The sequence below is a fragment of the Diabrotica undecimpunctata genome, chromosome 3 (assembly GCF_040954645.1).
Source record: "Diabrotica undecimpunctata isolate CICGRU chromosome 3, icDiaUnde3, whole genome shotgun sequence".
NCBI classification, from domain to species: domain Eukaryota; kingdom Metazoa; phylum Arthropoda; class Insecta; order Coleoptera; family Chrysomelidae; genus Diabrotica; species Diabrotica undecimpunctata.
Window position 1 is genome coordinate 46,728,722 of NC_092805.1, and position 16,857 is coordinate 46,745,578.

A 16,857-nucleotide genomic window follows, 5' to 3' on the forward strand; every position below is an offset into this window, starting at 1 on the left:
TACATATATTATTTTTAAGAGCGTAGGCGCAAAATTTCGGGCCAATGCTTTTTAAATGCAATCATTTTTTTTCGAAACTAACAAATATTTTTGAAAAATTTAAACGCAAAATGAAAGATTACATTATTACCGAGGGCCGAAAGTACCTTAGAATAAACAAAATGTTTTTTGAATGAGATATTTGAAATTAAAAATCACACTAAATTTTCTCTTTTTTTTTCACTCCTGTAACTTATTAAAATAAACATTATAGAAGTTTTCAAGGACTTTCAGCCCTCAGTAATAATCTAGTCTTTCATTCTGCATTTAAATTTTTCAAAAATACTTATTAGTTTTTTTAGGATTCAAAAAAAAATGAATGCATTTAAAAAGCATTGGCTCGAAATTTTGCGCCTACGCTCTTAAGGCTTTGCTTGTGCTTGTGAATTATATTTTAGTCAATTTTACCAAACTCTGTCCATTAAGGGTTCCTCTTCTATTTTGCATTCCTTTCTCCCTAATTCAACGATAATTTATTCCGAAATAGAATATTTAAATCATCCCTAGGAACACACTTCAAATATACTGACAACATAATTTTGAATTTGGTACAGTAAAAGCATAATTTACTATTTTTTACTGTGAATTAACCACAATTTTAGTTTAAAATAAGTTTATTTTGACGTATCTATTTCCACTTTGTAAATCGTTCTCAAAATACAAATTAAACACATTTTGTTTTTGTTACTTGGTAAAAAATTCTTCTTTGACTAATCCGTATTGACAATTCAGATATATATTTTTTAGTTACGTTCCTGATACGACTTTATTGATAATTCCCTTGGTCCAACTATTATAGTTCATTCTTGCGATATGTCCTGGCCAATTCCACATTAGGCTGATTAGTCTTTATACATCTTCGTGAATTCTGGTACTTTTTCAGATTACTATATTTAAAATTCGATCTCTTTTAAATAGGCCCTTGTGTGGGTGTGTGTAAAAGTGTAAAACTTTCCATTTAAGATATATGGGAAGTTCTGATTTCAGTGTATCTTGCAGGTTATCAAAGATGGCCCATGTCAGTCATATTCTCGGGAAGAGTTTTCATATTTAAGTATCTCTATTAATAAGTATTTCGTGGTCTAGGTATTTATGCGGGCCAGTCTCCTCTATTTGAGTTCCATCGATGTCGATACTTTTGCTGGGAGCCAAGTTTGTTATCGCCCATGTTTTTACAAATTTATCTTTAGGCCCGCTTGTTTAGAGTATGACAGAGAGCAGATGAGAAACAATTGACTAGCAGATGAGAAACATTGTACGTGGCCGGGAGACGTACTAGTTTACCTATATGGTCTGTAAATAAGTAATTAAATTAAGTCTAGAGTCTAGGGCATTAATCACACGCTGCACTATGGAGATTAGAAGGGTCAAAATTTTCAACGTATAATATACGTGGTATTTTATTATTATATGAAAATTTAAAATTGGGCACCAAATACTGAAAGGTTGAGAAACACTTGTAAGGATAACATTTATCCTTGCTATTAAAACTAAATTCGGTTGTTAAAAATGGAAAGCTAAGTCGTCGAACACAAGCCATACTCATATCAGTAAGGGCCTACGCGCACTAGGCAGCCTGGCTGCTGCGGCCAGGCTGAGCACGGGCCCGTGCACTAGGCAGCCAAGAATCCCTGGCTGCGGCAGCCATTAGAACTCGTCCGCTGCACCGGCAGCCAGTTATCTGCCCGCAGCGAAGGTGAGTGGGGATTCTGAAGGGAAATGAAAGTGGCTGCCTTCAGTCTCCGCGCACTTGTTGTGTCAGTCAGAGCTATAGCCAACGTTTTTACAGTCGCCGCGCACTTGATGTGTCAACTAGACCTATAACTGGCCGTTCATAATATGCTGGCTGCCGTAGTCAGGCTGTGGCAGCCGATATTTATATGAGTAGCCAATTGACGGTCCGTTCTTTAATATGGAGCGAATATAAATATAAAGCGATATGGACGTAGAGGGGGGCCCTAATTATTTACCATTTGTCTGTAAAAAAACGCAAAAGAAAGAAAAGACTGGTAAATTAAGTTGGTATATCGCAAATTCGGTTTTCAACTCCCCCAAATAATTTTTTGATGTCAAAAGTCATTTTACAAACTTTGGGGATAGGTCTGGCTGATGTAGAGACTGAATGCAGCCATAATCATTTTCCTTCAGAATCCTCACTCCCTTTGGCTGCGGGCTGCCGGTGCAACAGACACGTTCTAAGGTAAAGTATCACAATGGTAGCAAGTGACTTTTTTATAGGCCAGTAAAATTAAATTACTCTTTAGAAAAAAATATTTTTGTTCCGACAAAAGGAGAAAATCTAATTATTATTTAACAAACAAATTAATGGATTATTGCAGAATCTGTTTAATCTCGTAAAAATTTACAAAAACCTTCTTCTTCTTACTGTCCAAAGCAGAGTTGGGTCGGATACTGAAAAAAAGTATCCGGATGCCGGATACGGATACTCAAAATGTATCCGGATACTTTTTAAAAAAGTACGAATCCTTTCATTTAAAAATGTACTCGGATACAAGTATCCGGATATTTGTTTCGGATACTTCCTAGGATACTTTGAAGGATACTTTTATTAAGGACATAAATTATTAGTATTAGAACTATGTGATGTGCATGTAGGTACACTAAAATAAAATTATAAATATTAAGATGTACTTTATTATAATCCGAAAAATAATTTCTTCTAATTATACAGGGTACAAAAAGGGGTTCTTGAAAAGAGATATATAGAAAATATAACAAATAAATGTAAGTAATTAATTAAACAACGTACTTAGGAAGATTTATAACTGATTAGATAAAAACAAAGCTCCATTAGCTATATAATAATATATTATAACGGTGACGAGTACGAAAAATGGGATTTAACATATTAGACACATCTGGATTGAAGGAATTACAGTGTTGTGCCTACGTTAGGTGCATTACCGGCGGGCGATAAATATTTAAAAGTATCCGAATATCAAAAAAAGTATCCGGATGCCGGATACTTTAAAATTTGATCACGGATACGGATACCGGATACAAAATTTAAAAAGTATCCGGATACAGCTTTCGGACACATAAAAAGTATCCGGATACTACCCAGCTCTGGTCCAAAGAATATGTGTTGAGATAGAAGAGATCTCATTTTATATGAAATCAATTTCAATAATTTGACTGGTCTATTTCTAAACTTTTCAAATGTTTTGGCAAAGATATGGGTTCTAAGGAAAATGTAACGTTGTCAGCGTGTACGATTCAACTTAAAGTTATGTGCAATGTTGTAGTTTATATCTTTCTCTAACGGTAAATAATGTCCGCGATCAACACCGTCGTCGCAAATTACGGCTATGTAACTAGCAACAATGCCATTGTTCGGGAAGCTATTTTATTATCTGTTATCTGTAAGTTGGTTTCATAAGCGCACTGAAAGGGGTTTCATAAAGCAGAGAACAGAATTGTTTGTAAAATTATTATTGATGAAGGAACTTTTATGTTTACTTTTTGTGAATTGTGAGTAATTTAGTTTAATTCAATTTGGTGACAAATAATAAATATGACTGACAGTAGTATAGTGAACCGTATATTAAAAAGAAACGTCACAATTTAACACCCGAAGAAAAAACTATGATCGGAAATGTGTTTGAAGGACTTAGAGCCAGTAAACAAAATATGAATGTAAATGATGTAGTTACATTATGTAGTATTTTGACAAAAGTTTCCGAAGCTAGTGTTTACAGAGTACTCAGACGATGAAACAAACTACAATAATACTTTGAAGGTTTAGAAAAGAGGAAGGAAACAAATAAAATTGGATGATACAACCAAACAGGCCATTCGTCGGCCAGTACATGAATTTTATTAAAAAAAAAAAGAATTACCAACTATAAAAAAAATTGCTTCTTCTCTTCAATCTAATGAAAATATTAAAAAAATATCAAACGTGTTTTGTTACGTACTTTACGTGAAATGAACTTTAAATGTATTTCAAGAGAAAGGGAAATAGTACCTCTATTGAAAAATAAAAAATTATTTTATGGCACAGAAAGTATCTGAAAAAAATAGCAGAATTTGGAAGAGATGAAAAAAAAACTTAAATGAAGGACATACCAAAAATTTGGCAGTATTTAAATGTGAAAAATAAACGACAAGCTTTCCTAACTGGTTTATCGACAGGTTTAAAAGCCCCACCTGATAAGGGAAAACGCCTTATTATTAAAAATCGGACCAGGATCTGTAATTGTTATGGATAACACTCCATATCACTGCCGACGTGTAGAACAGTTATAAACCACTTAACCCAGATATTACTACCGTCCTTTTAAAAGGCAGTGTAAATTATGCGTAATTTAGGTTAGTACAGCTACCAACTGATAGATGGCTCTAGATGGGGTGTTTTCAAGAGCCAGCATTCGACAAGTTTTAACGATTTTAGTGCGCGCACATGCTGTAATTGTGAGGTTATCTGTGTAAATTGTCAGGTTTTGGACTACAAAATGGATGCTTATAATTGGAGGTAAGTCTAGAATTAAAAAACTGTTATTTCACGGCATTGGCATGTGGATTATTGTATAATAGGGACTTATGTACGTATATTCTTGGCTCGAATAGTTGTCACGTTGTTTCAAAGGCTCGCCGCTTGGGATTTCATTTTGTTCTTTTAAAAGGACGGTAGTAATTAGTACTACCAACGTGCGTATTGTTTCAGGAGGCCTCTCAAATTGCATGAGCTATTAGAAGAGCTTGATTCTGATGAAATCCCAGTCCCTCCAGATGGTTTGATCATATTTCCCCCAGAAAATGCCAATGATGATGTCACCGATTGCGACTCCGGCGATGAAGAACTAACTACAATAAATAATTTACCGGGTAGTCAGTTGAGAAACGATGTAGAACTTGTTTTTGACAACGCGACTGAATTACCACAAGATTCTGTGAATTCCAGCCTACCAGAAGAAGATTCGGATGATGACAATATACCATTGGCTTTGTTTCTTTCCAAGGAAAAGCTGCCCCATCAATTAGAGAAGAGAATATCTGCACACCGGATTCAAGGAGACTTGTATCAACACCCTGATTGTACTTACTGGAAAACTCAATTTGGACCGAAAATGACTCAGTCGCCGATGGAAATTTTCAATTTGTTTTTTGATGATGAAGTCATCAATTTGGTTACCGAATACACTAACATCTACACAGGACAAAGAAATCTTTTGAACGACATTACTCAAAATGAGATTAGATGTTTTATAGGCGTTCTTGTATTGAGTGGTTATGTGGTTGTGCCGAAAAGGTACATGTACTGGGAAAATCGTGACGATTCGCACAACGCAATGGTGGTAGCTCCTATATCTAGGGATAGATTTTCCCACATAATGAAAGTTTTGCATGTTTGCAATAACTTGTCATTAGATAAATTTGATAGATTTGCCAAGATGCGACCCTGTTCGACGTAATAAACAAAAAATTTATACAATTTTCCCCTTTAGAACAACATCACAGCATAGATGAGGCAATGGTTCCGTATTTTGGTCGCCATCCCACAAAACAATTCATCAGGGGAAAACCAATACGTTGGGGGTGCAAAATGTGGGTAGGAGCCCTTCGTCTGGGATACATAGTTTGGTTTTCTCCTTACCAAGGTAATTCCACTACAATATCTGAACAATATAAAGTCCTTGGATTGGGTGCATCAGTAGTTCTATCCTATGCAGACAGATTGAATGAAGTATGGCCTCAAAGGCGATTCCATCTTATTTTTGATAATTATTTTACTTCTATTCATTTACTGCATGAGCTAAAACAAAGAGGCATATTTGGTACAGGCACTGTAAGGGAAAATCGCACCATGAAATGCCCTTCCTGTTCATCTATTATGAAAAAAACAATGTGGTAAATACGAGTATCGTCTTGATAAAAATACAGGAATAGTGGTTTGCCGCTGGCATGATAATAATATCGTTTCTATTCCTTCAATTTTGTACCAGTAATGCCTTGCTTCTCTGTAAAGAGATTTTCACAAGCAGAGAAAAAACATATTCAAGTTCCTCAACCAAATATTGTTAGAATATACAATAACTTCATGGGTGGCGTTGATCGCAGTGACCAGAACATCAGTTTATATCGAGTGTCCATAAGAGGAAAGAAATGGTATTTTCCCCTTTTTGCTCATTGCGTTGATATGGCTATTCAAAATGCGTGGCAGATTCACAAAACTCAAGACGGTAAACTGGATCAACTTGAATTTAGAAGATCTATTGCAACTAATATTTTGGAAACTTTTAAAAAAGAAACAAAACGCGGACCTTCTAAGCGGAATTCGAATTCGGTAGCCAATTCAAGATATGACGGTATTAACCACTTGGTTCTTTATCAAGAAAAGCAATCGCGATGTGGATATTGTCACAAAAAAGTCCAGTTTTTGTGTGAAAAGTGCAAAATACCTTTACATCCAAAATTTTGTTTTAAATCCTTTCATTCTTTGTAAATTTATACTAATAAAATATATATGATATCTGGTACCGTATATTACTACCATCCTTTTAAAAGAACATGTCAAAACTTGACAGGTATCGTCATAAAAAAATATATGATTGTGTTTTTTGGTTCCATATGCTATAATTTCCATGAAAATTCGAAATTAATTCAAAATGTTAACAATAAAAGTTTCAGTAATATCTGGGTTAATGGAAAAAAGCGAGACTGCGGATTGACTTACTAAAAAACATATTAAATTCAATAAACCAATTTTGAAAATCGAGTTACTAAATTTAGCTAGGTGCCATAAACATAAATAAATTAAATATGTAGTAGATGAAATGGCGCGAAAACGAGGCGTAATTGTAATTCGATTGTCATCATATCATTTTGAGTTAAACCCGATAGAACATATGTGGGCTCAAATAATAATGAAGTAGCAAGGAACAATGTTACTTTCAAATTCAATTATGTAAAAAATCTGCTTAATAGTGCGTCTAGCACTATGACCTGACAGTCGTGGATAAAATGTATCGAGCATCTAGTGAAAGAAAAGCAGAATATGTGGAACCTTGATAACTTCATTGAAATTACCATAGACCCAGTAGTTGTAGATCTAGGTGAAGATACTACTGATTAATCTGAAGATGACATAGACTCAGATTAGATTATGTTGTTAGCTTTTATTTCAACATATTTTTTATATTTTATGAAAATAAATATTCAGTTAAAGTGACCCATTTATTACTAGTACTATTTCTTACCAAGAATTGTTTAATGCAGTTTTACCTGTGCTAAAAGTTACTAGACGACCTTTTTTCTAAGTCATTAAATCTCATTTGACAATGCGAAGTAAATTTAATCCTTGAATCAGTCACAAGTTTATTAATTTAAACTAATAAAGAGCTTTTCCCAAAAAATATAGTTAACAAGGATTAGTTTTCTTCATCTAAGGCTGCCATACTCACGACGCGGCCCTCGGAGCGATTTTTCGCGGCCCTTAGACTGCTAGGCAGTAAAACAAAATTTGCGAGTTATAATATAATTTATGTTTCTATTTATGTATTTAATGAGATTACAGTAGTGTAGAGCGGCGCCATTCTATGTACCGCATTTCGCATTAGTCATCTTTACCCCCACCACACTGGCACTGGTCGGTCAGTAAAGATGTTTCAAAACTTTGTGGATTTCGTAAATACGCATGCCCGAAAAAATTAATGGCCCCGAAAAACGTTTACCATTTACTGTAAATTTTTTTAACGAGCAAAGCATTGATTTAAAAAGGTTTTTTCTTTGTGTACTGATGGTTGCCCATCAATGTTGGGGCGAAATATAGGGTTTGTTCAGCTGTTGAAAAAACACTTGGGAAATGATAATTGATTGAGTTTCCATTGTATCATTTATCAAGAAAGCTTCGCTGCTAAATTTGGTAAAAATTTCAGCTGTGTTATGAAAACACTTGTAAAGATTATGAATGTCATAAGATCAAATGAACTAAACCACAGTTTCAAGAATTTTTGAAATAACATGTCGCAATATGGGTACATTCTTTAACACACAGAAGTGAGATGGCTGAGTAAGGGTAAAGTTTTGGAACGTTTCCTCAACATTCGACATGAGATTAATCTGTTTTTGGCTACAAAAAATAAATAGTTTCCTGATATTCATAATTTTAGTTGGCGGCTTAAAGTAGCGTTTCTCACTGATACAATGAGCTTTATGAATGAAACATTGACCAAATTGCAAGGAAACTACAATAACATTGTAACGAAAATGATGAGTATTGTGTTTTCACTGGAACAGAAGCTGAATATGTATATTGAAGAATTGTCAAATGAAGATTATTCCAGCTTTCCTTGAAAAACGTTGAAAACGTTGAAGAACTTTGAAAACATTTTGAGAATTTCAGTTTCTTCCCAACCTGGTAACATAGATGCCATTCTAGAGAGCTGTGATTTCGCCCATCGACTTCAAAGAATTAACAAATTCAGGACTTGACATTCCTGGAGTCAAGTAAAAGAGATTTACCTACTTTTTACATGCAAAACAGTCTATATAATTTATAATTATATTGTTTTTACGTAACTTGTAATAAACTTATGTTATAGTCATATAGTTTTAAAGTTATTTCATACCACCACTTGTACTTGTGGCACTGAGGAAAATTTGATTTAAACTATTAGGCTCTCAAAGAAATCTTAGGGAGGATCACAGATCTCAGGCATCTATTAAATATCGTTCTCAAATCTTGATAATTTTTTAAATAAAAACCGCATGCCTTTGACTCGTCGATTTCCTTTCCCATCAAACTCGCTAAGGTCTACATTGAAAATATAAGTCACTTTCTACAATTGAGGTACTGTTATATAGTGGCTGTCGCAGCCCGGGATTCTTGGCTGCCTAGTACGCAAGCTCCAGTAAACCGTCGGGGGGCTGCAGCAGGCACCTTTGGTTTATTAGTTTGGAGTACGATTTCTAAATGTCTTAGAAAAATTGATCTATTTGAAATCATTATTAACTATGCCTTTCTAATTTTTAAATAAATATATCAAGCAGAGTTGAAAACTAAAATAAAACTTACCTATGAACTTTAAACCTAATCGGCATAGGTTCGTGAGCAGGAGTAACAGGCTCAACCCTGTGTCCTCCTTTTAGATCCGGTTGGACGTCCATCCAATGTCCTGTAGTTCGTCTGTGCGTCTTTAACTGTCCGGACTGGATGAATCTAGCGGGACAAACTCCACAAGCATAAGGTCGGGCTCCCGTGTGTCTACGCATGTGAAGTGCAAGATCGTTAGACTGAGTGAAGGCTCGACTACATATGTTGCATACGTATGGACGTTCGCCTGTATGTACTCGACTGTGGCGGAGCTGTGAAGACATTTATTTATTTACAGTAATTATTGCAATAACTGAAAGAATATTATTGTATATGTTATAGTAAAATTAATAACATTCGATGCAGATCCAAAATCATTTCAAAATATAATGTAGTTCAACAAATTAAGAAGTTATTCAACAAATTAAGAACAAACGAGCAAGAAATGTAATTCTAACGATAACTCATATATAAGTCAGTAAGTCAAATCAACAAACACATTTAAAAAAAAATATCTTCTGCAACTTGCGTATTATATCGAAGGTTTTTGCTGACCACCACTCTAAATAGTTCTACGCTCTGCTTTCAAGCCATTGCCTCAGGTTTTTAAGCCAAAATATTCTTCGCCTTCCCACATGAGTATTTGTGCCCTTTTAGCATGTCCTAAGCTCTTAAGTTTTCGTCTTTTGATAGTCAATATTATTTCTGCTGCATTTCCTATCCTACTAGCTACTTCCACGCTTGATACTTATTGCAATCACGATATTCGTAGGATTCTTCTTGTTCTTCCTCTTTATAAGCAATTCTGCTTTTTGATTGGCGGATTGATACCTCTTTGGAAGGTTGTCACTACATCTTTTGCGCGGTCGTCCGGTACTTATTATAACATATAAACAGGTAGGATTCTTCTGTAACACCAAAATTCAAAGGCGGCCAATTTACTTATATGTACTTGTTTTATTGTCCACTCCTCCGTGTCATAAAGAGTAGAGAACATTGACACTGAAGCATCCTAGGCGTAGCTCTAATCTTATATCCTGACAACATAGAAACATAGAAACAAGTAATAAATGATGGATGTGCTATTTCAATATTGAATCTTGGTTTCTTTGGTTTGATCTATATTTGATGTTATACAGGTTCCCAAGAGTTTGTAGGTATCCGCACCCTCAATTACAATATTTCCAATAACCAGTTCTATGTTTGCCACTGATTTAGTCATGATCATGAACTTAATTTTACTCATAGTGATCTTAAGCCTATACCCATCATAGCATACATTAAGGGGTTGCATTACGTTCTGTAAATCATTGTTGTTATCCGTCACCATTACGGTATAGTCTGCAAAACGTAAGTTATTCAAAAATTTTCCAGTGAAGACATTGAAGAGTAGTGGGGAAAGCAAGCAACCCTGGCGGTCTCATCTTAATACCTCCATATACCGGGTGATCTGATTGTCAACTTTTAGCTTTGCAGTTTTGATTCTGATAAGGTCTAATTTGTATATCACATTTGTCAATATTTTTGTTTTCGTATATATCTACAAGATATTTATGCTGAACCTATCTAAAGCTTTTTCAAAGTCTAACAACGTAAGTACATGTCCTGATTCATGTCTATGCATCTCTGGGCCAGCATATTCAAATCGAACAAAGCTTTTCTTGTGGCCATACCATTTATAAACCAAAATTGTGTCACTAATATTATATTCAAGAGTTTTAGCAATTCTGTCTTGATTTTCTCCTTAATGATTTTCAAGAAGGTTTTAAGTTTGTGACTCATTAATGCTAAAGAAGCGATAAGAACAATGCAGAAGTCAGAATGCGACCTATTAACAACAAGGAAAGATGTATTGAACAGATGGGTGGAACTCTTTAACCAGGCACTTAATATGGAGGAAGAAGAAAACCTGGAAGATGAGGTAATGGGAACAGACGGGAGGGAAGAGGCACCACCAACGATTCTTGAAGTTTAGGATGCAGTTAAACAACTAGCCAGAAACAAATCACCCGGAATAGAAAATCTCCCCGGTGAACTATATAAAGAAGGTGGCCACGATACCATAATGGCATTACAGCAGCTTATAAAAGAAATATGGAAACAGAAATTCCTCCCCAATGATTGGAATATTGGAATACTTTGCACAGTTCACAAAAAAGGAGATATCTTTGAATGCTCTAACCACAAACACTGATGGTGTACGTTTGAGTCATTTGATGTTTGCGTACAACATAGTATTTTTTAGTACAGATATCAAGGAATTGGAGCAAATGCTCAAGGAATTAAATCAGCAGTCAAATAAAATATTTCTTAAAATGAACCTTCAGAAAACAAAAATAATGAGTAATTTACAAACTAATATTGTTATTGACGTCAGTGTTGAAAATATATATATATATATATATATATATATATATATATATATAATGCACTGAAAAGGGCTTAACAATCAACGCAATGGATGGTGGTCGGAAAAATTAATATCGAAGACTCAGTACTAAGATTAGATAACAAAATCCTGGAAAGGGTGGAACACTTTAGATATCTGGGTAGCTGGATTGACTGCAGGGTTGAAAGTGACGAGGAAATTTCGACCAGAATAGAACTCGCACGGAAAAACTTTATTAACTGGCGTTCTGTATTATGCAGTAGAAGTCTGTCGTTGACCACGCGTCTAAGAGTATTGAAGTGCTACGTCTGGTCCACTTTGTTCTATGGATGTGAAACCTGGACAACAAAAATAAAAAATCGCAACAAATTAGAAGCGTTTAAGTTATGGTGTTACCGTCGCATGCTCAGAATCCCGTGGACAGCACACATATCTAACGAACGCGTGCTAGAGACCGTGCACAAAGAGCGAGAATTGATCAACATCATCAAAATGAGAAAGGTCCAATACTTCGGTCATATAATGAGAGGACCTAAATATCGCTTACTCCGGTTAATCATTCAGGGCAAAATCGAAGGAAAACGTTGGGTCGGAAGAAAACAACTGTCCTGGCTGCGTAACATTAGACAATGGACAGGTCGAACGGTCGAGGAACTGTTTCATCTAGCTGCCGACCGAGAATCATTTCATCAGCTTGTCAATATGACGATAGCCAACGCTTGAATACAAGCACGGCACACAAAGAAGAAGATATATCTTGGACATACGATTAAAATTAGGAAAGAAAACCAAATAGCCGAAATAAAAAGACGCATACCATTGTCTTGGGTAGCTTTCGGCAAGTTAAGCTTTATCTTGAAGAATAAAGATGTACCAATGTGTCTAAAACGTAGAGTTTATGACAAATGTATCTTGCCTGTAACTACATATGGACTGGAGACCATGGCCTTTACAAAGAAAACCTTAGAGCAGCTCAGTACAACCCAAAGAGCGATGGAGAGGGCCATGCTAGGGATTAGTTTGAGAGACAGGATTCGAAATATCGACATTCGTGAAAGAACAAAGATTACTGATGTCGCAGAACGTATAGCAGGGCTCAAGTGGCAATGGGTCGGACATGTTGCCCGAGATAATCCCGAAAAATGGACACGTTGGTAAAGATATTTCAAAACATCAAGAATTTTGGGGTATGTCCAAGAATACGCATGCTCAAAAAAATGAATCCTAAAAACATTACCTATTTTAATTTCATACTAAATTCAATATAAAGTATTAGAAACGACAGTTAGAAGAAAATTAATAAATACTCCACTATTTTACTAATGCAAAAACTACATCGACTCTTTCTTGCTATGAGAACACACTGCAGCAATGTCTGATTTCATGGTTTCGTTAGTAGATTGACGTCACCAAATGCGTGTGTCAAGTTCAAGAGATTTTAAACTCAGTCTACTGGGTAATTTATAACAACCGGTTAAACTGAATTGGAAGAACAGTGATTGCAAATGAGATCATAATCACGCTGTGATAAATGCAAGAGCTATAAATTAACCAATATTACACCAGAAACTATTTATAAAAATTTTCGTGTATGGAATAAGTATAAAGCAGATAATAAAGTGAGAGTTCTATAGTATACAGAACAATTGAAGAAAGATAAATTTCAATTTTTAAGTTTTTTACCAGGACCAGGTACCTGATCCAGGTAAAAAAACGACTTCAAAATTACATTCAAATGTCGATTCCTCAAATTATTTTATATGAAATGTATTATAGAAATAAATGTTTCACAATTTCCTTATTTCGATTGTATGTGTCTTTTTACATTAATACCCGTATCCAAGATCAAGTATAAATGACTTTTTTTTTAATAAGTGTGGATCGAATTTTATGTAAGTATATTTTTGTAACTTTTATACATTAGACAACGCAGAATAGATAAAGCTATAAGATAAATTTGATCAATAAGATGCAACGCTCTTATACGGTAAACATATAGATTATTGTTTTTAATACTCACCAATTTATTACTCTTATTAAACGATTTTCCACATAACGTACACAAATAAGGCTTTTCGCCCGAATGAGTACGTTCGTGACATTTCAAATCGTGCGACCTCGGGAAACCCTTTCCGCACTCGCTACACTTGTAAGGCCTCTCTCCTGTGTGGCGCCGCATATGCACGATCTGAAAATATTGCTAGTCGGTTAGTTTCGAGTAATTGTTACAGAACTTGTCCATGTTTGACAGCAACCAAAATAAAAATAAATGAAAAAAATGCTCCTACAAAAAATGAAAATGGAAAAATAAGTTCAAATATACAGTTTAACTGATTGAAATTTGTTTTGATAGGTTTTTGCTATCATCAACGCTCATACAAGATTATAATTTATTAGAAGTATAACCAGCCAGATAAAGAACTTGTTAGTTTCTGAATAAATCTATATGTACTTGGATGGCAATGTATAACTGTGTATTTTATGTTTACATTCGTTTTTTATTATATACTTAATATATTATCTTTCATTTAACTTAACCGCGGCATACTGGCATACCGCGGACTAGTGGCTAACTCCCACCTCTGGAGCAGACACAAAAAAAAATTAAACATGATAATCTGATGATTTTTAGATAAACTATTAAAACACACACCATCGATTTCGCTTTCTTGATATTATAGAAAGTTGATAACGCGAAACTGATATTTCTATGAATGGAGAGAGGAATCATGTTGTAAAATAAAATACGGGGTACGTCACAAGATGGTAATTGTATCTCGACCATACGATTAAATGGATTCGAGAAGTTTGCATGGAGGTATCACATTTAGATAATAGACCGTGGCTATAGACAAGATTCCACCCAGTAGAGTACCCCTATAGTCTGATTCACGAGAAGATCAGCGTTGGCTCTTTCGGACAATGTAAATCAAAGGGAAGAAAACGCTGCACTGTTGCGAGTTCATCGTCGGCCTTGCCGCGGTAGAAGCGGCTTCAGATGAGATTAAAACGATAGTGGGTCGATATACTATTTGCATTCGAACTTAAAACGCTGCATTATATAAGAAGCACTTGTATTTCTGCACTAACATTCATTGATTTGCCCTGACGGCCATTTCAGAAAATATTTGGATGTCCTCGTAATATTTGACGAATACAAAACTTCTTACATCTCTTATTGTCATATTTACGTAAACGGATGTTGGGAGACCTTTTGAAACAGAACCACATGATGATACACAAATACCGGGAATATCGGGAATCACTAATACGGAAATTGATGAACTACAGGATGTTAAAAAACTATACAAGATTTTCAGAATTTAGCCAATGTGTAACTAATTCAAATAAATTATTAAATTTCTTGTTACTAGTACTGTAAATATAATAATGACACCAATATTTCATTATCTACAAAAAAAAAACAGTAATTTGGACGTGAATGTCTGATAAATGCCCATTGGTATGTAAGGAATAATTAAATAGAAATTTCGGTATTATTGTAATTAAATACCCGTATAAAGTTTTTCTGATAATAGTATCTACTAATTGTTACCCGAGTGGGTATTTGTATGCATTCGAAAAGGGACTTTAACCGGTCAAAAAATAAATGCAATTTATTTTTAAACTTTTTTATCTACCCTGTCAAAAACATGGAGCATTTAGAGGTGAAAAGTTCCAAACAAGGAAAAATCGTATACAAATTTGTATGCGCGATATATTATTTTGAATATGTTGATATATACAACAAAAACAAATTCCAATCTGACTCCAACACAAATTGTTTATATAAAACGTAAATCGCTGGATTTAGCGACAAAACAGTCTGAAAAATTCGTCAGGAAGGATTGGAACATAATGGAGACTTACTCAAAATTTCCAAAACCACACGTAAACGGACTAAAAAGGAAACCAATCGGGAGTTTACCTACGATGAGAATATGAGGAGCCAATTGATAAGACTTGTCCATATGGAATTTTTCTTAAAGAACATACCTCATATAATCAAAGCTATCCTGGATGCCGTTAGTTTATACGAACATTTGGTAAATTTTCCAAAAGTATTCTCTACCGACTACTGAGAGAGATAGGCTTGGTTTATGAAAAAGAGGAAAAAGCAGTAATGATGGAGATTCCTGACATAATAAATTGGAGGCATAAATTTCTTAGAAAAATACAGAATTATCGATCGCAAGGATACAACATTTTCTCTTTGTTACATACAGTACAGTACATTGAACATACAGTAAATAAGGTACGGACGGATTCAACCATAACCGATTATAAGGAGGCATTTTTAGAAGGCTTGACTACTGGTCTAAAAGATAAAAAAAACAAAGAGGTCCGAGATTCGTCTGGTTACATGTTGGGTCTGAGTTGTGCCGATCGAGAACGTGCGTAGCTTTTAAACGGCAACATCTTACCATAACGACAGCACTGAATTCTTCTCGTTAATCCGAGTATAAACTGTTTGTTCGGGCTGTTAGGCCGTTGTCTTCTGAGATTAGTTCTCGACGTTTCGCCAACACTAGGGGTTGGCATCTTCTGGAAATATTACTGCTTCGCTGGTAAGCTGAAACTGATGCTAGCATCGACCGCTGGCGAATGGTCCGAGAGCAGACACCGTCGCAAACGCTGAGTGACTATAGTGGCTTGTGTATGTGATTTTGACAGTTTTTTATTTAAGATTCTCTTTTGAACACTGGATATGGAATACAGTTTGTAGACAACTTTTTCATATCCTGTTTTACTAAACTTAACACAAAATCAAACTGAAGTTCATTCAAACGGAAGAACTGTGGAAACTTAACATCATCTCCTAATAAATGGTTCTTTCTTAAAATTTTGAAGTACATGTCATTCTTCTTGTTTTCTTTTAAATATTGCACGTTTTTATAATCTTGGAACATTTAACATTTCTTCGTCCTCTATTTCTTCTGCTAGCGGGTATTTTAACAATAATTGTTTTCTTTTACATATGCTCATCCCTGCAACAAACCACTTGTTCATTAGACAACGAACAACTAACTAATCAAATCAGCGCTTCAGTAAAAACACGCCGCTTGCAATCATCGCTTGGCGATCAGTGCTCAGCGACGATCGCTCAACGATGATCGCAACAGACGCCCCAGTAAAAACGTACCTTAAGTTTGAAAAACGCTGTAGAAAGTCGACTTTAATTGTGAAACAGGACATAACTTCATTGCGTCCTCTTTGCCTACGATTCATTCGTCGATACCGCGAAGAAGTGTACAATATCGTCTATTTAGATGACTCATGAGTAAACGTAGGCCACAGCGTATCAAGAGAATGGGTAGACACGTCCATTAAATCGCATAGAGATGCATTTATTTGATGCCCGACTACAGGCAAA

At 35.1% G+C, this 16,857-nt stretch overlaps 1 protein-coding gene and 1 long non-coding RNA gene across 3 annotated transcripts in view; both read right to left on the minus strand.

Annotated features, from left to right (window-relative positions):
• The window catches only part of LOC140435580 (uncharacterized), a 334,868-nt gene that overhangs the window by 127,855 nt on the left and 190,156 nt on the right, over window positions 1-16,857 (minus strand). The window lies entirely within an intron of this gene.
• Window positions 1-16,857, minus strand: part of LOC140436766 (uncharacterized) — a 76,877-nt gene that overhangs the window by 16,415 nt on the left and 43,605 nt on the right. For both annotated transcript variants that reach the window (XM_072525849.1, XM_072525850.1), the window contains 2 exons: window positions 13,504-13,671; window positions 9,077-9,366 (listed from right to left, as the gene is read on the minus strand). In XM_072525849.1, the coding sequence (XP_072381950.1) occupies window positions 9,077-9,366; window positions 13,504-13,671 (458 nt within the window). The remainder of the gene's footprint in view (window positions 1-9,076; window positions 9,367-13,503; window positions 13,672-16,857) is intronic.